Source organism: Scyliorhinus torazame, chromosome 2 (genome assembly GCF_047496885.1).
Source record: "Scyliorhinus torazame isolate Kashiwa2021f chromosome 2, sScyTor2.1, whole genome shotgun sequence".
Lineage (NCBI taxonomy): Eukaryota > Metazoa > Chordata > Chondrichthyes > Carcharhiniformes > Scyliorhinidae > Scyliorhinus > Scyliorhinus torazame.
The window spans coordinates 81,973,562-82,000,295 of record NC_092708.1 but is presented as its reverse complement, the minus strand read 5'-3'; the positions used below and the strand labels follow the sequence as shown (position 1 = coordinate 82,000,295).

Sequence of the window (26,734 nt, the reverse complement as noted above, 5' to 3'; positions counted from 1 at the left end):
TTATAAATATGAGGGTAGTGGCGCGGGAGATGGACCTGTTGAGGGCCCCCCTCCCCTCCTTCCCAGAACAAGGATAGAGGTATAAAAAACCCTTCAGTTGAGTATCAATTAGTTACATATTAATGTATCTAAAACTTGGCAAATTTTTTTTTGATTGTCTTTTGCTTCGGGAAATAAAATATTATTCTTCAACAAGAGGTGACATCAATCACCTTGGCATTTAATAAACAATTATTACTTTGAGTCCCCAATGTCAAGTCTGTAACTAGTTTCGACCTCACAGTACTTTTAAAACTTAAAAAAAATATATGAATAACATATAATTCATTACCACAGGAAGTAGTTGATACTAAAAAATTGAATATATTCAAGAGACGGCTAGATATAGCACTTGGGGAGAATGGGATCAAAGGGTATGGGGAGAAGGCAGGGTTAGGATATTGAGTTGGATGATCAGCTATGGTTGTGATGAATGACGGAGCAGGCTCGAAGGGCCAAATGGCCTCTTCCTGCTCCTTTCTTCTATGTATCCATGTATCTATGTACAACAAGTCACTTTCGCCTGGTCCATCTCAGACACGTCCCTTCCCTTCCTTGATCTATCTGTCTCCATTTCCGGCAATAGACTATCCCCTCCTTCCCAGAACAAGGATAGAGTCCCCCTCGTTCTCAAATTTCACCAGCCTCAATCCTCCGCCATTTTTGCCAAGTCCAGCGTGATGCCACCACCAACCACGTTTTCCCTTCCCTCCCTCTGTCAGCATTCCGCAGAGACCGTTCCCTCCGAGATAACCTAGTCCACTCCTCCACCATACCCAACTCCTCTCCCATCACCCATGGTGTGGAGATGCCAACATTGGACTGGGGTGAGCACAGTAAGAAGTCTTACAACGCCAGGTTAAAGTCCAACAGGTTTCTTTCGAATCACTACCTTTCGGAGCACAGCTCCTTCCTCAGGTGAATGAATAGGTGGGTTCCAGAAACATATATACAAACAAAGTCAATGATGCAAGACGATACTTTGAATGTGAATCTTTGCAGGTAATTAAGTCTTTACAGGTCCAGATGGAGCAACTGGAGAGAGGGATAATCACAGGTTAAAGAGGTGTCAATTGTCTCAAGCCAGGACAGTTGGTAGGATTTTGCAAGCCCAGGCCAGATGGTGGGGGATGGATTTAATGCGACAGAGTCCAAGGTCCCGGTTGAGGCCGTACTCATGTGTGCAGAACTTGGCTATAAGTTTCTGCTCGGCAATTCTGTGTTGTCGGGCGTCCTGAAGGCCGCCTTGGAGAATGCTTACCTGAAGTTCAGAGGCTGAATGCCCTTGACTGCTGAAGTGTTCCCCGACTGGAAGGGAACATTCCTGCCTGGCGATTGTCGCATGATGTCCGTTCATCTGTTGTCGCAGCGTCTGCATGGTCTCGCCAATGCACCACGCTTCGGGACATAGTTTCTTACAGCGTATGAGGTTGATAACGTTGGTCGAGTCGCACAAGTATGTACCACGTACCTGGTGGATGGTGTTCTGACGTGTAATGGTGGTACCCATGTCGATGATCTGGCACGTCTTGCAGAGATTGCCATGGCAGGGTTGTATGGTGTTGTGGTCGCTGATCTGAAGGCTGGGTAGTTTGCTGCAAACAATGGTCTGTTTGAGGTTGCGCGGTTGTTTGAAGGCAAGTAGTGGGGGTGTGGGGATGACCTTGGCAAGATGTTCATCTTCATCGATGACGTGTTGAAGGCTGTGAAGAAGATGTCGTAGTTTCTCTGCTCCGGGGAAGTACTGGACGACAAACCGTACTCTGTCGGTTGTGTCCCGTGTTTGTCTTCTGAGGAGGTCGGTGCAGGTTTTTGCTGTGGCACGTTGGAACTGTCGATCGATGAGTCGAGCGCCATATCCCATTCGTACGAGGGCATCTTTCAGCGTCTGTAGATGTCTGTTACGCTCCTCCACATCTGAGCAGATCCTGTGCATACAGAGCTTGTCCATAAGGGATGGCTTCATTAATGTGTTTCGGGTGGAAGCTGGAGAAATGGACCATCGTGCGGTTATCCGTGGGCTTGAGGTAAAGCAAAGTGCTGAGGTGACCGTCCTTGATGGAAATGATGGTGTCCAAGAATGCAACCGATTCTGGAGAGTAGTCCATGGTGAGTCTGATGGTGGGATGGATCTTATTGATGTCATCGTGTAGTCGTTTCAGTGATTCTTCGCCGTGGGTCCAAAGGAAAAAGATGTCATCGATGTATCTGGTGTATAACGTCGGTTCAAGGTCCTGTGCTGTGAGGAGGTCTTGTTCAATCTTGTGCATGAAAATGTTGGCATATTGAGGTGTGAATTTGGTCCCCATGACTGTTCCGTGTGTCTAGATGGAGAACTTGTTGTCGAAGGTGAAGACGTTGTGATCCAGATCCAGAATGAAGCGGATGAGTTGCAGAATTGCATCTGGAGAATGGCAGTTGTCAGTGTTGAGTACTGAGGCTGTTGCAGCAATCCCGCCGTCATGGGAGATGCTAGTGTAGAGTGCCGAGACGTCCATTGTGACGAGGAATGTTCCTGGTTCAACTGGTCTATGGGTGCTGAGTTTCTGTAAGAAGTCCGTCGTATCGAGACAGAAGCTGGGCGTTCCTTGTACACTGGGTTTCAAGATGCCGTCACTATAGCCAGAGAGGTTCTCACACAAGGTCCCATTGCCTGATATGATAGGATGGCCTGGTGTGTTGACCTTGTGTATTTTCGGGAGGCAGCAGAGATCTCCAACGTGGGGAGTACTTGGGATGAGAGCACGTGGGGTGCTTTGAAGGTCTGGATCCAAGGTCTTGATCAGTCTGTTGAGTTGGCGGGTGTGTTCCTTGGTCGGATCTGCGGGTAACTGTCTGTAGTGTTCCTGGTTGTTGAGTTGTCGGTATACTTCTTTGCAATAGTTTGTTCTGTTCAGTATGACGGTGGCCCCTCCTTTGTCTGCTGGTTTGATGACGATGTTACGGTTGGTCTTGAGAGCGCGGATGGCGTTGTCTTGTGCTTGGGTGACGTTCGGGGCTGTCTTGTGAATGTGACTGATTAATCTGCCATTGACGCGACTCCTTACGGCTTGAGCATACATGTCATGTTTAGGGCATGGACCCTTCCGGAGGGGTCCAATTCGACTCTTTCCTCTTCGGTTGCTGCACCGCAAATCTCTCGGTCTGTTGTTCTGGTTCATTGGTTGTCCCATTGGGTTCGCTCTCAGCCTCTTGGGGTCTGTGGAAGAACTCCAGGAGCCTCATTCGCCTGATGAATTCCTCCGTGTCTGCCGCGAGACTGATAGGGTCCATTTTGGTGGTGGTGCAGAAATTGAGCCCTCTGCTGAGGACTTCGATTTCATCTGGTTGAAGGGTGCAGTCCGACAAGTTGACAATAGATTTCCCTGTATTGTTTTCTACTGTGGTACCGGGGAGGCTTGGTTGCTGCTGGTAGTGATGCCGGGTTTCTCAAGCTTCCTGTTCTTGGTGTGCATATAGGTGACGTAGTATTGTTGTCTCATCTATTTTGCGGTGTTCCGCAGCTGGTCTGCTGCGTCCTGAATGCAAGTTGAGAATATGGATCTATCTTGGTTTCCAGGTTGCGCCGTCTGCTGTAGAGCTGCGTACGAGGTGGTTGAGGAGTGTGAGAGAGGTGTGACGGCAGAGTCTCTCAGTGTAGTCTGTGTTGTAGGTCGACTTGAGTGAGTTTGATATCTGTAGCCCTTTCGGGATCTTGTCAGCTTTCTTGCATCTTTGCAGAAACTTAATGTCAGTGTCTATATGCGTGATCTTCTTGGAGATTCTCTCCACTTTGAGCCAGCAGTTTGCGGTGTCGATGGTAGCCAAGATGTGGAGATGCCGGTGTTGGACTGGGGTGAGCACAGTAAGAAGTCTTACAACACCAGGTTAAAGTCCAACAGGTTTGTTTCGAATCACTAGCTTTCAGAGCACTGCTCCTTCCTCAGGTGAATGAAGAGGTGGGTTCCAGAAACATATATATAGACAAAGTCAGTGATGCAAGACGATACTTTGAATGCGAGTCTTTGCAGGTAATTAAGTCTTTACAGCCATGGCACCTTCCCATGCAATCGCAGAAGGTGTAACACCTGCCCCTTTACCTCTTCCATGCTTAACATCCCAGGCCCAAAACACTCATTCCAGGTTAAGCAGCATTTCACTTGCACCTCTTTCAATCTGGTCTATTGCATTCGCTGCTCCCAATGTGGTCTCCTCTGTATCGGAGAGACCAAACGCAGACTGGGTGATCACTTTGCTGAGCAGCTTCGGTCTGTGCGCATTCAGGACCCTGACCTTCACGTTGCTTGCCATTTTAACAAAAGACCCTGCTCCCATGCCCACATGTCTGTTCTTGGCCTACAGCAATATTCCAGTGAAGCTCAACGCAAACTGGAAGAACAACATCTCATCTTCCGGTCAGGCACACTACAGCCTTCCGATCTCAACATCGAATTCAACAACTTCAGATGATTAGCTCTGCCCCACCTCGCCCCATTTGTTTTCATCCCATTTCATTTTAACTGTCTTTTACCATTTCTTTCTCTCTTGTCTTTCTTTATATATATTTAACCCCCCCCCCCCCTCCCCCCCCCCCCCCCACATCTTATCCACCTTTCCTTACCCTTTCTCCCCTTTGCTTCCCCCTTCCCCTCCCCCACATCCACATCTGTCACAGTTTACCCTCTGATGTTAGTTTCTCTGCTGTTTGGCCTTTCACACCTTTTATTCTCTCTGGGGAATGCTATTAGCACTTTTTTCCCGCGGTTTCTGTGGCTATTAGCACCCGGTTTCCCTGGGTTTCGGTGGCTATGACTCATCGTTCATTCTTACTCCACAGTATAAATATTTCTCACTTTCTCTGTATTATAGCTTTGACAAAGAGTCATCTGGACTCGAAACATTAGCTCTTTTCTCTCCCTACAGATGCTGCCAGACCTGCTGAGATTTTCAAGCATTTTCTCTTTGGTATATAATACAAGTGTTTCATTGTTACAGCTACTTTTGTTGAGAAAATTAAATGTAAACAGCAAAATAGCAAATATGTTATAAAAACTTACTGGTCGGCGAATGAAGAACAAAGTTACAGCTCCAACCAGGGGCATCTGACTGGAGAGGGGTTCCAGGATCACTCGGAGTGTACCGTGTAGCTGTAGTATAAGCATATACCATAACTATTACCAAATGTCAGCTTTAAGAATCAGTACTTCCTAATTGTTAAGATAATGAAGGTTCGACGCAACAGACAAACAAAGCACATCAACATTTAGAGATAGTGGGAGACTACATTCGAGGAACCTCACAACATGAATGCTAATTTCAACGTGTTGCTCTACAGGTTCAGCTCACTCTCACGTTTACAGCTACCAAGTGTGTGAATTGAGGTGTAATTATTTGTTAACGCCAACAGTGGTTGCTAATTTTTTTCCCATCTCCTAAAATTGCTCATGTTGTCAATGCGCTTGACCATTTTCTTTTGCTTGCTTGAGCAGAAATTATCAACAAGTGTGGAAATTTTCCAAGAATTTACTTTATTTGCACAATGACGCTGCATAAAAACAGACAAGATAGAGCAGACTGCAGCTGGATTTTTTTCCCCAAGATCTCCCCTGTAGATCCTCTTCCTACATCTTTTATAACCGTGGTTATAGTATGTTCTATAATTATTATAGTATGTTCTCTGTATTCATGTATGGAGCGATCTGCCAGGACTGTGAGCAGAACAATACTTTTCCCTGTACCCCAGTACACATGACAATAAATAAATAAATAAAACAAATCCAATAGCTGGTAAAAGAGTAGCTGGCTCATTTAAGTTTTGTAAAATTCTTTTTTATAAATTTAGAGTACCCAATTATTATTTTTTTTCCAATTAAGGGGCACTTTAGCATGGCCAAGGCACCTAACCTGCACATCTTTGGGTTGTGGGGGTGAAACCCACGCTGACATGGGGAGAATGTGCAAACTCCACACGGACAGTGACCCAGGGCCGAGATTCGAACCCGGGTCCTCAGCGCCGCAGTCCCAGTGCTAACCACTGCGCCACTGTGCTGCCCTCGCTCAGCGAAGTTTTAAAAAAATATTAAGGGCAACACAGTGGTTCAGTGGTTAGCACTGCTGCCTCACAGCAGCAAGGACCCGGGTTTGATCCCGACCTCGCGTGACTGAGTATGTGGAGTTTGCACATTCTCCTCATGTCTGAGTGGTTTTCCTCCGGATGCTCTGGTTTCCTCCCACAGCCCAAAGATGTGCGGGTTAGGTGGATTGGCCATGCTAAATTGCCCCTACGTGTCCAAAGGTTCGGTTAGGTGTGGTTATGGGGATAGGGTCGAGGGAAGGTTCTCTTTTAGAGTGTCGTACAGACTCAATGGTTCGAATGGCCTCCTTCTGCACTGTCGGGATTCTACGGTTATTTGTTCCTGGGATGTGATCAGTACTGGGGAGGCCGGGAATTCATTGTCCTTCCCTAATTTCCCTCAAGAAAATAATGATAAGCCACTACAGTCCTTGTGATTAAGGTGATTTTGAGTGGACAGTTCCAGGATTCTGACCCAGTGACGATGAAGGAGCAATGTTATACACAGACAGTACCTTGGGCATAAGATTGATATTCCCAAAAGCCAAAGGAATTGGATAGAGAGTAACCATGTTCACTCATGTGTACTTACTGGAAACTGTTTAATTGGTAGAAGGCTGGATTGGTAAAGGACAGAAGCACTATTGTGCCAAGGTTCACCGATTTCTTGATTGAACATCATTATAGAAATGTTTGAAATTCTGGTCCAACAGAGATAACATTGTAGTACAATTTTTGAAGTAATTTAGAACCAAGACCAAGTTCAAAATTTCCCACCTACCTGAATTCCCTTCAAGCCAGCTTTACATAATTTCTTCACCTCCACATTAATTTCACAATCTCCTATGTAGCTGAAAGACAAACAACACTATATATGTGACTCAGGTCTGTCAAATGGATTCTGCACAGAAGCTGAATCATTGGAACATTAACTTAGTACACAGAATGTTTTTTTAATATTACAGGCGACATGGCGGCACTCCACAGTTGCTGCCTGAACTGCTGAGTATTTGAACCACTTTTTGTTTTTATTTCAGATTTCCAGCATCTGCAGTATTTTGATTTTGTTTCAGAACAGTTTTTTTTTGTTCTTCAATTTCCAGAAAATTAGCTGGAGCTTTAAAAGTCCCTCGGTTTTGCCTGCCACCTAAAATTAAAATTGTCTTCCCTGCATTCCATTGAAAATGTTGGCCGGGATTCTCCGAGCCGCCGCCGGCTCGGACAATCGACGTTCACGCCGAGACAGCCCGCGACGCCAGTCGGGGGCCGTTGAAAGAGGTCCCCACGGCGATTCTGCGCCGGTAACTGGACGAGTTCCCGCAAGCGTGGTTCTAACATGGTTCCACCCGGCGGGCACTCAGAGTCGCGGCTGCGGTGGCCACCCTGGTGGGGGCGGGGGGATCCGTCATCGGGGCGGGGCTCCAGGACGACCAGCATCGCGATCAACGGCCACCGATCGACAGGTGCGCATGGTCTGGGTGGGGGGGGGGGCCTATTTCTTCGTCGCCGGCCCGCTGTGTGGGTCCGCCATGTTGCACGGGGCCGCCGCTGCATGCATGCACGGACCCGTGGCGCGGTGCACTCCAACTGTGCTGGACCATGTACCCGTCCACCCCCTGACCACTGCCCTCAGGCCTATACAAGTTCGCCGGCCAGCGGCATGGATGGGGGGCGGAGCATTGCGGGTGGGCCGGCTGATGACGCGACTGTGCACGGTACGCGACCCAATGATGCCGATTTTGAGGGGGCACCTGCCCCGATTCCGGCGTCGGAAGCCATTCTCCACCCAATCGTCGATCCCGATTTCGGCATCGGACTATGGAGAATCCCGCCCATGTTGTTTGTGTACCTGGTTTACAGTCATATTGAAAGGCTGGGAACTTTGGTCTTGGAATCCATAGAATATATAGAATCCCTACACTGCAGAAGGAAGCCAGCCCTCTACCTCGGCCCACTCCCTTGCCCTATTCCCGTAACTTCACCTAACCTGCACATCTTTGGACGCTATGGGGAAATTTAACATGACCAATCCACCTAACCTGGACATTTTTGGACTATGGGAGGAAACCGGCACACCCAGAGGAAACCTACATAGACAGAGGGAGAATGTACAAACTCCATACAGACAGTCGTCCGAGACCAGAATCAAACCAAGATCCCCGGAGCTGTGAGGAAGCGATGCTAATCACTTTGCTACCGTGCAGCCCATTGTTCATTGGTCAGCAGGAGGAACATGGACTTTGAAATTACACTATGCAAGGGTCTTAATGCCTGCTGTTAAAAAAAAAAGGTCACTGCAGTTATATAGGATAGATATATTATGCGGCCAACTGGTTTAAGACCAACGATGAAATTGAAGTCAGCAACCAAACACTGTTGCTATTTTGTTTCGAGTACCCAATTATTTTTTTTCCAATTAAAGGGCAATTTAGCATGGCCAATCCACCTACCCTGCACATCTTTGGGTTGTGGGAGTGCAACCCACACAGACACGAGGAGAATGTGCAAAACTCCGCACGGACAGTGACCCAGGGCCAGGATTCGAACCTGGGTCCTCAGTGCCATAGGCAGCAGTGCTAACCACTGTGCCGCGTGCCGCCCCCAAACACTGTTGTTATTGACCATCCAGAGTGTGAGATCAGACAGCCGAACGGCACTGACAATTGGCTTTATATGAGGTCTTGAAATGGATCAGACATCACCCTCCCATATTACTTCACTAGATTTGATGTCAAGGCCATGAGCCAAATTTCCGCTCAGGACTTAAATTAGTCCTGGGGTTGGAACTAGGCTTAGGCAGATCTGGTGAATAGGTTGGAAGTTTCCCAGGTTGAGTTTACAAAACAGGCATCTAGTTCATTAAAGTTTAATTAAGAATCCATGCTTGCTGTAAATTTAATTCAGAGCAAAAGTATGTTTTTTGCTGATAGCAATGGTGGTTTCCTTCAGCACTGAATCTTAAAAATGTGTTCAATCTGTATAGTAAATGATAGAGGACCAGGTTTCAGTCAGTATTGATTTCTACTCATGGTGCAGAAATCTCTCATTGCAATGGCTTCACACAAGAGGAGGTCATGATGTGGAGATGCCAGCGTTGGACTGGGGTGAGCACAGTACGAAGTCTTATAACACCAGGTTAAAGTCCAACAGGCTTGTTTCGATGTCACTAGCTTTCGGAGCGCTGCTCCTTCCTCAGGTGAGGAAGGAGCAGCGCTCCGAAAGCTAGTGACATCGAAACAAACCTGTTGGACTTTAACCTGGTGTTGTAAGACTTCGTACAAGAGGAGGTGACTGCAGCACTTAGAAAAATGTGGTTCAACTGGTTCCCCCACCATTTGCTGCAGCTGATTAGTCACATCTTACTTTTGTCCAAAAGCAAAATATTGTGGATGTTGGAAATCTGAATTTAAAAAAAAGAGAAAATGCTGAAAGTATTCAGCAGGCTAGGCAACTATGGACTGAGAAAGAACATTAATATCTCAGTTGATAAGTTAAGAGACCTAGCAGGCATCAAGCAAGGAGAGAGACCAAGGACGGGATTTGAGGGTGGTGGACTGGGAGGGGACTGTGACAGATTGCAAAACAGAGATTATATAGCAACAGGGACAATTGTAATGCAAGAAGCAAATAAACTCAAATAAAAGTGTGGCAGCCAAGTTTGATTCCCGTCGGGTCCCTGTGGTGATATGTATTAGGGGTATTACAGTACCCTGTGATGCCGAGAGGCTATTGGTGGATAGACGCTGGGCCCCGATTGGATTAGCCGCCTACTGTCTCCACCCAGTAAGGCAGAGTATAAGAGCCCGGGCTCTCCCAGCAGCCGCATTCTGTAACTGTGCTGCTGGGAAACAAGTCGGCGTAATAAAGCCATCATTTGAAATCCTTCTCATCTCGTCTCGTAAGTGATTGATTGTGCTACAATTTATTATGCAGACTTTAAAGGACATGGAGCTCCGAATCATTCCGGAGTGTCTGCGAATCAGCTCCCACGCGGAAAACTCAGCGGCCACTTTCAAACACTGGTTAGCATGTTTTCATGGATACCTCCGAACGGCCCCCAGCCGTACCTACAGAAGACCAGAAAATGCAGGTCCTGCATTCCAGGGTGAGCCCGGAAATCTACACTCTCATAGAGGACGCGGACGATTTCCAGGCGGCGCTCGCCATGCTGATAGGAATCTACGTTCGGCCCGTCAACCAGGTCTACGCACGCCACCAGCTCGCGACAAGACGGCAAATCCCTGGGGAATCGCAGGACGAATTCTACAGTGCGCTGTTAATACTGGGGAGAAACTGCAACTGCCCATCGGTTTCGGCTAACAAACACACGGAGCTACTGGTTCGAGATGCTTTCGTGGCAGGTATGCTTTCGTCCCAAATTTGCCAGCGATTGCTGGAAAGAGACTCACTGGGCCGCAAGGAGGCACGGGCCCTCGGGGCTTTGTTCGATGTGGCGTCGCAGAACGCCCGTGCCTACGTCCCCGACCGCGCGGCAGCCCCTTGGGCACCGTGGATCCCCGCCACGACGGGACCCCCGGCACCCACCGCTAACCCGCAGGCCTGTGCTGCTAGAGCGTCAGATCACCCGGGTGGGCCCCGCTGCTACTTTTGTGGGCAAGCGAAACACCTCCGACTGCGCTGCCCGGCCCGCTCAGCCCTCTGGAAAGGGTGCGGCAAAAAGGGGCACTTTGTAGCAGTGTGCCAGGCCCGAGGGGTCACTGCAATCTCCGGGGGAGAACCAGGACCCCAACCTCAACCTCCCCAACGATCCATGTGCGGCCACCGGGCGCCTCCATCTTGGGTCCCAGACTCCATGCGGGAGGGATGGGCGCCACCATTTTGTGCTCCTCCGGCCACGTGTGATCAATGGGCGGCGCCATCTTGTCCACCCCCGACCGTGTGCGACCCGTGGACGCCGCCATCTTGGCTGATGGCTAAGAACCCCGGGATGGACGGGGCCTGAAGAAAACGCCCCGATGCAGCGACTCCGACTGGCTTCGGTGACCCTGGACCAGTCGCGGCCCCAAACGCTCCAAACGGCAACAACGACGGTATTCATAAACGGGTATGAGACGCCCTGCCTGATCGACTCTGGGAGCACGGAGAGTTTTATACATCCCGATACGGTAAGACGCTGTTCCCTTCCAATCCACCCGAGTAATCAAAAACATTTTCTGGCGGCAGGGTCCCATTCTGTAGAGATCAAAGGGTTCTGCATCGTGAACCTCACGGTGCAGGGGAGGGAAGAACTACCGGCTTTACGTCCTCTCCACCTCTGCGCTGCCACACTCTTGGGGTTGGATTTTCAGTGCAACCTCCAGAGTTTAACGTTTAAACTCGGCGGCCCTATACCCCCACTCATTATCTGCAGCCTCGCGACCCTCAAGGTTGACTCGCCTTCCCTGTTTGCGAACCTCACCCCGGATTGCAAACCAGTCGCCACTAGGAGCAGACGGTACAGTACCCAGGACCGAACTTTTATCCGGTCAGAAGTCCAGCGGCTGCTGAGGGAAGGCATAATCCAGGCCAGCAATAGTCCCTGGAGAGCTCAGGTGGTAGTTGTAAAGACCGGGGAGAAGCAGAGGATGGTCATAGACTATAGTCAAACCATCAATAGGTACATGAGCTGGATGCGTACCCTCTCCCCTGCATATCCAACATGGTCAATCGGATTGCACAGTACAAGGTCTTTTCCATGGTGGACCTTAAGTCCGCCTATCACCAGCTCCCCATCCGCCCGAGTGACCGCAAATACACTGCTTTTGAAGCAGATGGGCGGCTCTATCACTTTTTAAGGGTTCCATTCGGAGTCAGTAACGGGGTCTCGGTCTTCCAACGGGAGATGGACCTAATGGTTGACCGGTACGGTTTGCGGGCCACGTTTCCATACCTCGATAACGTCACCATCTGCGGCCACGACCAGCAGGGCCACGACGCCAACCTCCGCAAATTCTTCCAGACCGCAAACGCCCTGAATCTCACATACAACAGGGAGAAATGGGTGTTCAGCACCGACTGTCTAGCCATCCTCGGCTACGTAGTGCGAAATGGAGTTATAGGCCCAGACCCTGAACGCATGGAGTTCCCCCTCCCTTACTGCTCCAAGGCCCTGAAACGCTGCCTGGACTTTTTCTCTTATTATGCTCAGTGGGTCCCCAACTACGCGGACAAGGCCCGTCCGCTAATTCAGTCCACGGTCTTTCCCCTGTTGACAAAGGCCCACCAGGCCTTCAGCCGCATCAAAGCGGATATCGCAAAGGCCACGATGCACGTGATTGACAAGTCCCTCTCCTTCCAAGTCGAGAGCGACGCGTCCGACGCAGCTCTGGCGGCTACCCTCAACCAAGCGGGCAGACCTGTGGCCTTTTTCTCACGCACCCTCCACGCTTCAGAAATCCGCCACTCCTCAGTGGAAAAGGAAGCCCAAGCCATAGTGGAAGCTGTGTGACATTGGAGGCATTACCTGGCCAGTAGGAGATTCACTCTCCTCACTGACCAACGGTCGGTTGCCTTCATGTTCGATAATGCACAGCGGGGCACGATGAAGAACGACAAGATCTTGCAGTGGAGGTTCGAACTCTCCACCTATAACTGAGATCCTGTATCGTCCCGGAAAGCTGAACGAGCCTTCCGATGCCAACGCACAAGTGGACCATCTCCGTACCCTCCACGAGGACCTCTGCCACCCGGGGATCACTCGATTCTATCACTTCGTAAAGACCCGCAACCTGCCCTACTCCATCGAGGAGGTCAGGACAGCCACCAGGAACTGCCAAATCTGCGCAGAGTGCAAACCACATTTCTATAGGCCAGATAAAGTGCACCTGACAAAGGCTTCCCGTCCCTTTGAGCTCCTCAGTCTGGACTTCAAAGGCCCCCTCCCCTCCATCGATCGCAACACGTACTTCCTGAACGTGATTGACGAATACTCCCGTTTCCCTTTCGCCATCCCCTGCCCCGACATGACCGCGGCCATGGTCATTAGAGCCCTCGGCACCATCTTTACACTGTTCGGTTTCCCCGCCTACATACCTAGCGATAGGGGATCCTCCTTCATGAGCGACGAACTGCGTCAATTCCTGCTCAGCAAGGGCATCGCCTCGAGCAGGACGACCAGTGACAACCCCCGGGGGAACTGTCCGGTAGAGAGGGAGAACGGAACGGTCTGGAAGACCGTCCTGGTGGCCCTATGGTCCAGAAGTCTCCCAGTTTCCCGCTGGCAGGTAGTCCTCCTGGACGCCCTCCACTCCATCCGGTCGCTGCTCTGTACAACAACGAATCAAACACCTCACGAACGCCTCCTTGTCTTCCCTAGGAAGTCCTCCTCCGGAATGTCACTTCCATCCTGGCCGGAAGCCCCGGGACCGATCCTGCTCCGAAAGCATGTGCGGACGCACAAATCGGACCCGTTGGTCAAGAGGGTTCATTTCCTCCACGCAAACCCTCAATACGCCTTCGTGGCGTACCCCGACGGCCGACAGGACACGGTCTCCCTGCGGGACCTGCCGCCCGCCGGAGCTCCACCCCCCCCCCTCAACACCAATCACCCCCTCCCTCCCACCGGCGCACCCCACAGCCACCCCCTTCCCGGGTGGATCGGTCCTTCCCCCGGTCCCGCCTAGGGGTAGTGGAGCAGGAAGAGACATCGCTACGCTCCCATAGACGGCGGTGCCCGAACCAGCACCTGCATCACCACCGGGGCTGAGACGATCTGCGAGGACGACCAGGGCACCCATTCGACTCATCGAATCCGTATAACAAAGCAAGAAATGCCTCCGTAAATAATTCAGTTGCCCAGTAAAAGTGGCATTGTAAATAGTACTGGTAGTTGATATCGGAGCATAGCCGCCATGTTAGCGGCATCCTCAGTACTGACTCTGTAAACCCCTGCCACCATACGGCCCATTACCCCCGCCGGGTACTTTTTTAACAAGGGGTGAATGTGGTGGTAGATATTAGGGGTATTACGGTACCCTGTGATGCCGAGAGGCTATTGGTGGATAGACGCTGAATCTCGATTGGATCAGCCGCCTACTGGCTCCACCCAGTAAGGCGGAGTATAAGAGCCCGGGTTCTCCCAGCAGCCGCATTCTGTAACTGTGCTGCTGGGGAACAAGTCTGCGTAATAAAGCCATCGTTTGACTACTTCTCATCTCGTCTCGTGAGTGATTGATTGTGCAATTGTAGCACAATCAATCACTCACGAGACGAGATGAGAAGGAATCAAACAATGGCTTCACCATCCAGAGTGTGAGATCAGACAGCCGAACGGCACTGACAGTTGGCTTTATATGAGATGTTGAAATGGATCAGACATCCCCCTCCCATATTACTTCGCTAGATTTGATGTCAAGGCCATGAGCCAATTTTCCGCTCAGGACTTAAATTAGTCCTGGGGTTGGAACTAGGCTTAGGCAGATCTGGTGAATAGGTTGGGAGTTTCCCAGGTTGAGTTTACAAAATGGGCATCTAGTTCATTAAAGTTTAATTAAGAATCCATGCTTGCTGTAAATTTAATTCAGAGCAAAAGTATGTTTTTTGCTGATAGCAATGGTGGTTTCCTTCAGCACTGAATCTTAAAAATGTGTTCAATCTGTATAGTAAATGATAGAGGACCAGGTTTCAGTCAGTATTGATTTCTACTCATGGTGCAGAAATCTCTCATTGCAATGGCTTCACACAAGAGGAGGTGACTGCAGCACTTAGAAAAATGTGGTTCAACTGGTTCCCCCACCATTTGCTGCAGCTGATTAGTCACATCTTACTTTTGTCCAAAAGCAAAATATTGTGGATGTTGGAAATCTGAATTTAAAAAAAAACAGAAAATGCTGAAAGTATTCAGCAGGCTCGGCAACTATGGACTGAGAAAGAACATTAATATCTCAGTTGATAAGTTAAGAGACTTAGCAGGTATCAAGCAAGGAGAGAGACCAAGGATGGGATTTGAGGGTGGTGGACTGGGAGGGGACTGTGACAGATTGCAAAACAGAGATTATATAGCAACAGGGACAATTGTAATGCAAGAAGCAAATAAAAGTGTGGGCAGCACGGTAGCACAGTGGATAGCACAGTTGCTTCACAGCTCCAGGATCCCAGGTTCGATTCCCGTCGGTCACTGGCTGTGCGGAGTCTGCACATCCTCCCCGTGTCTGTGTGGGTTTCCTCCGGGTGCTCCGGTTTCCTCCCACAGTCCAAAAATGTGCAGGTTAGGTGGATTGGCCATGATAAATTGTCCTTGGTGTCCAAAAAGGTTAGGTTGGTGTTATAACCTGCCTGCTTACCATTAGCTGGGGACTAATGACAATCCCACAATACTGTGGGAGTATGAGCTTCCCCAATGAGGGGAGCTGAGAAATCATTAGCAGACTCCCTGTATAAATAAAGCTGGCCAGTTTGGAACCAGCAGGAAGTGAGGTTGCTGCTGTTGTGTGTATATATGTTATTGTAAATAAATGTTATTTCTTTGTATCCTTGAATCTCGTGCTGGATTCTTCGTGGCCCTCACAAAAGTGGGGTTACTGGGTTACGGGGAGCGGGTGGAGTCGTGGGCTTGGGTGCTCCTTCTGCACTGTAAATTCTGTGATTCTATGAAAAGGTCCAGAGGATGTGGAAATGGCAATAGCTGAATCATTACCAGTGCTAACTGCCATCTGGAAAAATGGGGGCAGTAGTTATGACCTGAAATTGTTGAACTCTGAGTACTTACCCAAAAGATGCCATGTTGCTCCTCAAACATATGTTACGTTTCACTGGAACAGTGTAAGAGGTTGACAGTGGATAAATAGCTATGGACAGGTGATACACCTCCCCAGCATTTGTTTCTTACCCCATTGTCTTTCATCATCATCTTTAAATCCTGCATTCCCACTCTCCCTGCCTATTCAAAAAAAACCTGCAACACGCCCCCTCGTGTCCCAATCTTGGTGACAGACGATTGACCTGAAACATTAACTCTGCCTGTCTCTCCCAACCTACTGAACGTTGCCTCCATTTTCTGTTCTGGATATTTTAGGTCATTTGTCCCTTTATTCTCTTTTTGGGGATTTTGTATATTTTAATTCTGAAATTGCAATTCACAGCAACGTCGCTAATGGCCTAGAGAGCTGTTTAGTACAATTATGCAAGATTTAAACATCCTATTATCTTTACAACACCAAGCTCTATGGAAGCGAGGTCAGTCGAATGAACAATACTCATCAAAATGGTAGTGGGAATCATGTTTCAAAATGGAACCAAAGATAGACACAAACAGCCCAGTCAAGTAAATAGGTTCCTTTTGCGAGTATGTTGCCTGTAATGAACAGCAAGGTTGTTCTATATTTTCTGCAACAGTAATGGACATTGTGTTTTTTTAGGTTGTAAAATGCCATAATTATGTTCTTTCATTAGTATCAAGAGCGTGGAGAAGAAACAAATATTTTGCATACTAGGGTAAAACAGCTTTGAAGGAATGCAACAACCTTCCCAAGGGCAAATAAGGATGGGCAATAAATGCTAACCTTGCCAGCAATGCCCATGAAAGATTCAAAATTCTGACAAGCCAGATGTGGCTACATTTAAATGACTGACGGATTTTTCTGGATGCAAAAATAGGAAGGTTTTGCTGTATGTTTTCCAACAGTTTTAGCATTTTATCATAGAAAAGTTCAAACCTGCTTACTATAAATCCTAGATCTATCTGTTGCATATTAAAATTCCAATCAAATTTCAATCAACATCTCTTACTAACATCTTACTAAAATTGGGGGAGTTGCCCCACAGACTAGTCCGGCAACAGCCTGACATCATCATGGGCAGAACGGTAGCACAAGTGGCTAGCACTGTGGCTTCACAGCGCCAGGGCCCCAGGTTCGATTCCCCGCTGGGTCATTGTCTGTGCAGAGTCTGCACGTTCTCCCCGTGTCTGCGTGGGTTTCCTCCAGGTGCTCCGGTTTCCTCTCAAAGTCCAAAGATGTGCAGGTTAGGTGGATTGGCCATGATAAATTTCCCTTAGTGACCAAAAAGGTTAGGAGGGGTTATTGGGTTACAGGGATAGGGTGAAAGTGAGGGCTTAAATGGGTCGGTGCAGACTCGATGGGCCAAGTCATAGAATCATAGAATTTACAGTGCAGAAGGAGGCCATTCGGCCCATCGAGTCTGCACCGGCTCTTTGAAAGAGCGCCCTACCCAAGCCCACACCTCCACCCTATCCCCATAACCCAGTAACCCCACCCAACACTAAGGGCAATTTTAGACACTAAGGGCAATTTAGCATGGCCAATCCACCTAACCTGCACATCTTTGGACTGTGGGAGGAAACCAGAGCACCCGGAGGAAACCCACGCACACACGGGGAGAACGTGCAGACTCCGCACATACAGTGGCCCAAGCCGGGAATCTGGACCCTGGAGCTGTGAAGCAATTGTGCTGACCACCATGCTACCGTGCTGCCCTTATGGCCTCCTTCTGCACTGTATGTTCTATGTTCTATATTCTATGCTCACAGTATCATACCTTACAGATATTATCCCACTAGCAGGATAGGCCCACCAGAGGTGGCAGCACAGAACTATACGTCAGGGGGGAATTGCCCTGGGAGTCAACATTGAATCCAGACCCAATGAAGTCTCATGGCATCAAGTTACACATCAGCTCTGTACAATAAAGTAAATTAGCGCGTGCAAGAAAAATGTATGCACACAACTGTTTATAAATAAGAGAAAAGCCAATAAAAAGATTTTCAAAAAAAAAGTTACACATCAGGAGGAAAGCCACCAGCTGATTATCACCTACTGCAGTCTCCCCCTTCCCTCGCTGTTAAAGCCTCCATATAGAACATCAGTTGAAAGAAACACGGAAGGTGGCAAGGGCACATAATGTGCTCTGGGTGGGGACCCTAATATCCATCACCAAGAGTGTCTTGGTAGCACCACCACCTTCAAGCTGGCCTAGTCCTAAAGGACATAGCTGAACTGGGCTTGTGGGAAAACAAAATGGAAAAACCTACTCGATCTCATCCTCTCTACTTATCGCGGATGCAGCTGTCCATGCCAGTATTGGTAAAAGTGACCATTGCACAATCCTTGTGGAATCAAAGTCCCATTGAGGGTGTCCCCCATCGTGTTGTGTGTCACTACTACCATAATATATGGGATAGATTTTGCACAGATCCAGCAACTCAAAACTGAACATCCATGAGGCGCTGTGGGCCATCAGCAGCAGCATAATTGTATTAAACCACAGTCTGTAACCTCATCACCCAGCATATCCCCCACTTTACTATTACCACCAAGCCAGGAGATCAACCCTGGATCAATAAAGAGTGTAGGAGGGCAGGCTCGGAACAGCACTCGGCATACCTAAAAAATGTGATGCAGAGCTGGTGCAGCTACAACACAGGACTATTTACAAGTTAAATAGTGGAAACAGCACGTGACAGTGAGACAGAAAGAGAACGAGCATGCAAAAGAGAGAGAGAGAGAGAGAGAGAAGAGAGCATGCAAAAGAGAAGGAAGAGAGTGAGCCAAAGGGGAGGAGTAGAGCGAGCCAAAGGGAGGGAGGAGAGCGAGCCAAAGGGAGTGAAGAGAGCGAGCGAAACAGAGGGAGGAGAGTGAGCCAAAGAGAGGAAGGAAGCGAGCAAAAGGGAGATGAGAGCTAGCCAAAGGGAGGGAGGCGAGCAAGCCAAAGAGAGGGAGCAGATTGAGCCAAAGGGAAAGAGACGAGCCAAAGAGACGGAGGAGAGCGAGCAAGAGAGGGAGGAGAGCGAGCCAGAGAGAGGGAGGAAAACGAGCAAGATAGAGGGAGGAGAGCGAGCCAGAGAGAGGGAGGAGAGCGAGCAAAAGAGAGGGAGGAGAGGGAGCCAAAGTGAGTGAGTGAGCGAGCAAAACAGAGGGAGGAGAGCGAGCAAAAAAGAGGGAGGCGAGCGAGCCAAAGAGAGGGAGGAGAGAGAGCGAAAGAGAGGGAAGAGAACGAGCGAAAGAGAGGGAGCAGAGCGACTGAAAGAGAGGCAGCAGAGCGAGCAAAAGAGAGGGAGCAGAGAGAGCGAAAGAGAGGGAGCAGAGCGAGCAAAAGCGAGGAGGCAGAGCAAGCGAAAGAAAGGAAGAGCGCGAGCCAAAGGGATGGAGGAGAGCGAACCAAACAGAGGGAGGAGCGCGAGTAAGAGAAAGAGAGGCGAGTGAGCATTAGCACTGCTCCTGCCGATGGAATGGAAGCAAATAATAGCCAAGTATCTGATTGCCCAAAATGATCTGCTGAATCATAGGCACATGGGAAAGACAAAACAAAACACACAAATAAAATGGCTCACTTGAAGCTAGATTAAAAATGAATGACCATATCTGAGGATTCTGTGGAAAAAAAAGTCACATTATTCACCTTCACCACAACGCATAATAGAACAAACTGGTTTTACTAAAGACTCAAGGTGTGTCACCAATAGAACTGTTGTAAAACATTTCATACAACTTGTTCTGGCCACAGAATGTACCTCTGGCCAGCTGCATGCTCCATCATGTCAGTGATCTTATTGGGCCAGTCTATACTGCAGTGCTACATACAGCTCATAGATAGTGTTTGTAATTATACTGTTTGTACCTTAAGCATAAATCAGCCAAGTCGAAAATCTGGCGTTTTCAAAATTTAGTTCTGCAATTTTGAACAGTGAGGAAATTGCTGTAATCATGTGCTGTAGTCAGGGTTGAGAGAGGGAGCATATGTTTTATCGAACCATAGAATCCCTACAATGTAGGAGGAGGCCATTCAGCCTACAGAATCTGTACCAACCCTCTGAAAGAACACCGCCGAGGCCCACTCCCCGCCCCCCCCCCCCCGTCTTATCCCGGGTAACCCCACCTGACCAGAGGGCCTCAAGCATTATGGCAGCCTGCTGCATACTCCATAACATTGCGCAGCAAAGCGGGGCATTCAGGAGGAGGAGGAAGAACGGCAGGCCTCATCTGACGAGGAGGGTGTCTGCGATGAACCAGGCGTGGAACTGGAGGTAGGGCAGGCCGCTCAACACATGACCCAGGGCAGCAGCTCACCTCCTCCTGATTTACCAACTAGGAGACCAGGGCAACAGCACCTCTGCTACCCTGTCCCAGCTATTCCGCCCCTTGCACTTCAACACCCTCCCCACCCAGAATCCACCTCTCCCTGAGCCTCTCACACGTTCCCTCAGTCAAACAAACAAAAAGAACAAAGAAATGTACAGCACAGGAACAGGCCCTTCGGCCCTCCAAGCCCGTGCCGACCATACTGCCCGACTAAACTACAATCTTCTACACTTCCTGGGTCCGTATCCTTCTATTCCCATCCTATTCATATATTTGTCAAGATGCCCCTTAAATGTCCCTATCGTCCCTGCTTCCACTACCTCCTCCGGTAGCGAGTTCCAGGTACCCACTACCCTCTGCGTAAAAAACTTGCCTCGTACATCTACTCTAAACCTTGCCCCTCTCACCTTAAACCTATGCCCCCTAGTAATTGACCCCTCTACCCTGGGGAAAAGCCTCTGACTATCCACTCTGTCTATGCCCCTCATAATTTTGTATACCTCTATCAGGTCGCCCCTCAACCTCCTTCGTTCCAGTGAGAACAAACCGAGTTTATTCAACCGCTCCTCATAGCTTATGCCCTCCATACCAGGCAACATTCTGGTAAATCTCTTCTGCACCCTCTCTAAAGCCTCCACATCCTTCTGGTAGTGTGGCGACCAGAATTGAACACTATACACCAAGTGTGGCCTAACTAAGGTTCTATACAGCTGCAACATGACTTGCCAATTCTTATACTCAATGCCCCGGCCAATGAAGGCAAGCATGCCGTATGCCTTCTTGACTACCTTCTCCACCTGTGTTGCCCCTTTCAATGACCTGTGGACCTGTACTCCTAGATCTCTTTGACTTTCAATACTCTTGAGGGTTCTACCATTCACTGTATATTCCCTACCTGCATTAGACCTTCCAAAATGCATTACCTCACATTTGTCCGGATTAAACTCCATCTGCCATCTCTCCGCCCAAGTCTCCAGACAATCTAAATCCTGCTGTATCCTCAGACAGTCCTCATCGCTATCCGCAATTCCACCAACCTTTGTGTCGTCTGCAAACTTACTAATCAGACCAGTCACATTTTCCTCCAAATCATTTATATATACTACAAAGAGCAAAGGTCCCAGCACTGATCCCTGTGGAACACCACTGGTCACAGCCCTCCAATTAGAAAAGCATCCCTCCATTGCTACCCTCTGCCTTCTATGGCCTAGCCAGTTCTGTATCCACCTTGCCAGTTCACCCCTGATCCCGTGTGACTTCACCTTTTGTACTAGTCTACCATGAGGGACCTTGTCAAAGGCCTTACTGAAGTCCATATAGACAACATCTACTGCCCTACCTGCATCAATCATCTTAGTGACCTCCTCGAAAAACTCTATCAAGTTAGTGAGACACGGCCTCCCCTTCACAAAACCGTGCTGCCTCTCACTAATACGTCCATTTGCTTCCAAATGGGAGTAGATCCTGTCTCTAAGAATTCTCTCCAGTAATTTCCCTACCACTGACATAAGGCTCACCGGCCTGTAGTTCCCGGGATTATCCTTGCTACCCTTCTTAAACAGAGGAACAACATTGGCTATTCTCCAGTCCTCCGGGACATCCCCTGAAGACAGCGAGGATCCAAAGATTTCTGTCAAGGCCTCAGCAATTTCCTCTCCAGCCTCCTTCAGTATTCTGGGGTAGATCCCATCAGGCCCTGGGGACTTATCTACCTTAATATTTTTTAAGACACCCAACACCTCGTCTTTTTGGATCACAATGTGACCCAGGCTATCTACACCCCCTTCTCCAGACTCAACATCTACCAATTCCTTCTCTTTGGTGAATACTGATGCAAAGTATTCATTTAGTACCTCACCCATTTCCTCTGGCTCCACACATAGATTCCCTTGCCTATCCTTCAGTGGGCCAACCCTTTCCCTGGCTACCCTCTTGCTTTTTATGTACGTGTAAAAAGCCTTGGGATTTTCCTTAACCCTATTTGCCAATGACTTTTCGTGACCCCTTCTAGCCCTCCTGACTCCTTGCTTAAGCTCCTTCCTACTTTCCTTATATGCCACACTGGCTTCGTCTGTTCCCAGCCTTTTAGCCGACAAATGCCTCCTTTTTCTTTTTGACGAGGCCTACAATATCACTTGTCATCCAAGGTTCCCGAAAATTGCCGTATTTATCTTTCTTCCTCACAGGAACATGCCGGTCCTGTATTCCTTTCAACTGACACTTGAAAGCCTCCCACATGTCAGATGTTGATTTGCCCTCAAACATCCGCCCCCAATCTATGTTCTTCAGTTCCCGCCTAATATTGTTATAATTAGCCATCCCCCAATTTAGCACATTCATCCTCGGACCACTCTTATCCTTGTCCACCAGTACTTTAAAACTTACTGAATTGTGGTCACTGTTACAATTGTGGTCACTGTTACTTCACTCCTTCACTCCAGCTCCTCCCTAGCATCCCACTACTTCCCACTAGCACAGCTCCCCCCCCCCCCGCCGCCCCCCCCCCGCCGCGCCCCCCCCGCCCGCCCCCCCCGCCGCCCCCCCCCCCCGCCGCCCCCCCCCCCGCCGCCGCCCCCCCCCCGCCCCGCCCCCCCCCGCCCCCCCGCCACCCCCCCCGGCGACTAGGGGCTTTTCACTGTAACTTCATTTGAAGCCTACTTGAGACAATAAGCAATTTTCATTTCATTTTTTCATTTCAGACAGCATTGTCAAAGACCCCTCCCACCTAGGCATTGCGTTCTTCCAGACTCTTCCATCAGGCAGAAGGTACAGAAGTCTGAAGACCGGCATATCCAGACATAGGAACAGCTTCTTCCCCACAGCTACAAGACTCCTCAACGACTCTCCCTCGGATTGATGTGATCCCTGTGAGAACACTATTCGCGACGCCCTATGCTGCTCTTGCTCATGTATTTGCGTTGTTTGGCCCCTTGTTCCGCACTGTAACCAATCATTGTTGGTCGATGTACCATTTGTCAATGTACTCTGTCGATTATTCTTTTTTTGTCTACTATGCGCGTACTGTGTACGCTCCCTCTGCTGCAGAAAAATACTTTTCACTGTACTTCGGTACATGTGACAATAAATCAAATCAAATCAAAATCAAATCAATACAAGGCAGGCTCACACTACTCGATAGGGATGCAGGCATGTGAGACGTTCACGTGTCATGGCGGCTTGTCCCCCTTTCCACCCCCACCCTGCCCTGCACAACACCCAGCCCCAGCCCATCCTTCATACCCGTGGAACAGAGGGTAGAGGCAAAATGGATTGGTCATGCAAAAGGTTTTGATTGTGATTACTTACAATGATGTTCCCTGTTACTATTGCGTATCTAATACACCCGTGCCAGCTTTAGTGTAATCTACCGTTCTAACCTTTCGTGGCCTATCGCTCCTTCTAGCTGTTTCCCCAGACATCACAGTTTTAGTCCATATTTAGAACTTTCGAAAGGCGCTCAATAAACTGTTTCAGAGAAACCACATTGTGAAATATCAGGCACATATTTGGAAGCGTTGTCATAAACTTAGTTTATGGACGTCAAATAAAATAGTTATGGGTTAATGGATGTTGATCAGATGGGAGGATAGTTCCAAGTGAAGTAAACAGGAATCAGCCCTTTTAATCCCTCGCTCACAGATTACATATAATTGGGACTCGTGCATAGGGATCAAGAAAGCAACACAAAAGGAAAAGGACTCAATGTACAGGAAGGAGGATTAGAAAATACCTCCTGATGGGAAAAGAGAGCATAATGAACATTTAAAATATTATTAGAAGTGTTAAATAAGGCATAAACAAGCAGAAGAATGGGAGCGATTGTGAAACAAAATGCTTACTGAGCTAGGAGTGTTTATTTTAATCGTTCATGGGATGTGGGCGTCGCCAGCTGATGCATTCTTGTCCATTCCTGAAGGCATTTAAAAGTCAACCACATTGCTGTGGATCTGGAGTCACATGTAGGCCAGACCAGGTAAGGATGACAGATTTCCTTCCCGAAAAGGACATTAGTGAACCAGATGGGTTTTTATGACAATCAACAATGGTTTCATGGTCATCTTTGGACTTTTTAATTCCAGATTTTTAATTTTTAAAATGTCACCATCTGCCGTTGCGGGGTTCAACCCCGGGTCCTCAGAGAATGACTCTGGGTCTCTGTATTACTGGTCCAGCAACAATACCATTGCGTCACTGCCTCCCCTATTGGAAATTGTGGGATGGAAATATTTGGCGAGATCTTCCGGCTGTTCACACCGGCAAGATCTTCTGGCCCCGCCAAAAGTGTACCCCCATCATGGGTTTCCCAGCGGTTTGAGGTGGATTAAGCGGATGCGACGAGACCAGAAGATCCCACCGCTGGCCAACAGGAAGCCACCTCCTCCTGCCCCTGAGAAACGTGCTGTGGGGAGATGAGAGAATCTAATCCATTAAGTGTCTGCACAGTGTGTCAAACATGTTAATTAAACTACAATCCTGAATTGAAAATATCCTTCACTGTTTCTGGGTCTTAGTGCTGGACCTCACTTCCCAACAGCACCATGGGTGTATCTACATCACACAGACTACAAGAGTTTTAGACACCTCCTACCTAGCGAAGGTGATTGGGGAGCCAAAGAGAGGGTGGAGAGCGAGCAAAAGAGAGGCGTTGGATGCGGAGAAGGCGTTTGATTGTGTGGCGTGGAGTTATTTGTTTGCTGTCTTGGTGAGGTTTGGGATTGGCCCAAGTTTGTGGCGTGGGTTAAATTGCTATATAGGGAAGAAAAGGCGAGTGTGCATATGAATGAGGTGAGCCCGGGGTATTTTCAGTTACGTAGGGGAACGAGGCAGATGTCCCCATGTGCCCCCCCCCTCCACCATTACCGCTGGTGATAGAACCCTTGACCATAGCACTGAGATGCTTGGATAAATGGAAGGAGATAGTGAGGGGGGAGGGGAAGCATAGGGTGCCTCAGTATGCTGATGATCTGTTGTTGTAAACCTCTAGCGCAGGCTCTTCAGTGGGCGGTGAATGCGGAGTAGGTGTGGGCTGGTGCAGGGAGTTAGAGGCTTTGTGGGTGAAGATGGAGGCACGCACTTGCAGGGGGTCGGGGTTGCGGCCACGCGCAATGGTGCTGCTACCTTTTGCCCCAGGGAAATATTCGGGGGGTTTGGTGGTGATGGCCATGTTGAAGATATGGAGGCACTTTCAACAGCACTTTAGGCTAGGGGCCGGGTAGATGTTGATGCTGATTCGAGGGAATCATGGGTTTGAGACAGCGAGGTTGGATGTTAGGTTTCGGGGTTGGGAGGAGTGAGAGGCGATGGAAATAAAGGACTTATTTCTAGATGGGCGGCTTGCGAGTTTGGAGGGGGTGGGGGAGAGGTTTGGGGTCCCTCGGGGGGAGACCTTACTGTCTGTGCAGGTGTGGGATTTTGCGAAGAAGGTTTCCCCAACTTTTCCGGTGGCACCGCCCTCCTCATTATTGGAGGGGGTATTGTCAGTGATGGGTCTGGATGGGGCTGGTCATTTCGGCGATCTGCGGGAGGATTTTGGAGGCGGATAGGGCGTCTCTGGTGGGGGTTAAGGCCAAGGGGGAGGAGGAGCTGGGGATGGTGTTGGAGGAGGGACTGTGGTGTGAGGTGTGGCGGAGGGTGAATGCCTCAACCTCGTGTGCAAGGTTGGGGTTAATACAGTTAAAGGTGGTACATAGAGCGCACCTGACAATGTTAAGGATGAGCCGGTTGTTTGAGGGGGTGAAGGACATTGTGAACGGTGTGTGAGGGGCCCAACCAATCCTGCACACATGTTCTGATCCTGCCCAAAGTTGGGGAAATTTTGGAGGTCGTTCTTCAGCACCATGTTCGTGATCTTGCACATGGATTTGGAGCTCAATCCTTTAGGGGCCATATCTGTGCTGTCAGACTTGCCGGAACTGCAGACAAGAGTGGGGACAGATGTTCTAGCCTTCGCATCGCTGATTGCTTGCAGGCAGGTTCTGTTGGGATGGAGGTCAACTTCGCCACTCTGTGCTTCGGTATGGCTGGGGAATCTGTTTGAGTTCATGGGTGGGATTCTCCGTTGGCCGACGCTGAAATCGGGGCGTGCGATCGGGTGGAGAATAGCTCCCGACGCCGATCATGGATCCGGTGATTCCCGCACCGTTTTCCGTGGGTTTCAAGGGTGTTCCACGTGGCGCCAGTGCTAGCCCCTCACCGGTAGCAGAATCGGTGCAGGTGTGGTGCCATTATTTCTGACGTGAAAGTCCACAGATTCTCTGTTGGCGTCAGCACTTCGACTCAGATACGGTGTGGAGGGGTGGTGGAATGCTGACGAGGATGTTTGGGGGGAGGGGACGACGACAATACCTTCATGATGGGGCTGGGGGTGGTTAGGTTACAGTGCTGATCAGGGCACCCTTTAAAGATGGTGACCAGCTGATCTCTGTGGAGCAGGCTGTGGGATCTATGAGGCACAAACCACGCCCAATCCTTTTTTTCTCTAAGTGGCTCAATATTTGGAGAGTAAACTGCGCCGTGCAACTGAAGAGTTACAAGCCAGTTTTCACTCAGAGCATGACACTTTGTGCCAAATTCTGGTAAGGTTCCACCCTGTGTCATTAAAAAAGTTACA

At 49.1% G+C, this 26,734-nt stretch overlaps 1 protein-coding gene across 1 annotated transcript in view; it reads right to left on the bottom strand.

Annotated features, from left to right (window-relative positions):
* LOC140388827 (extended synaptotagmin-3-like) overlaps positions 1 to 26,734 on the bottom strand; it is a 184,726-nt gene that overhangs the window by 85,131 nt on the left and 72,861 nt on the right. The window contains exons 5-6 of the mRNA XM_072473172.1: positions 6,873 to 6,942; positions 5,076 to 5,165 (exon numbers count right to left, since the gene is read on the bottom strand). Of these exons, the coding sequence (XP_072329273.1) occupies positions 5,076 to 5,165; positions 6,873 to 6,942 (160 nt within the window). The remainder of the gene's footprint in view (positions 1 to 5,075; positions 5,166 to 6,872; positions 6,943 to 26,734) is intronic.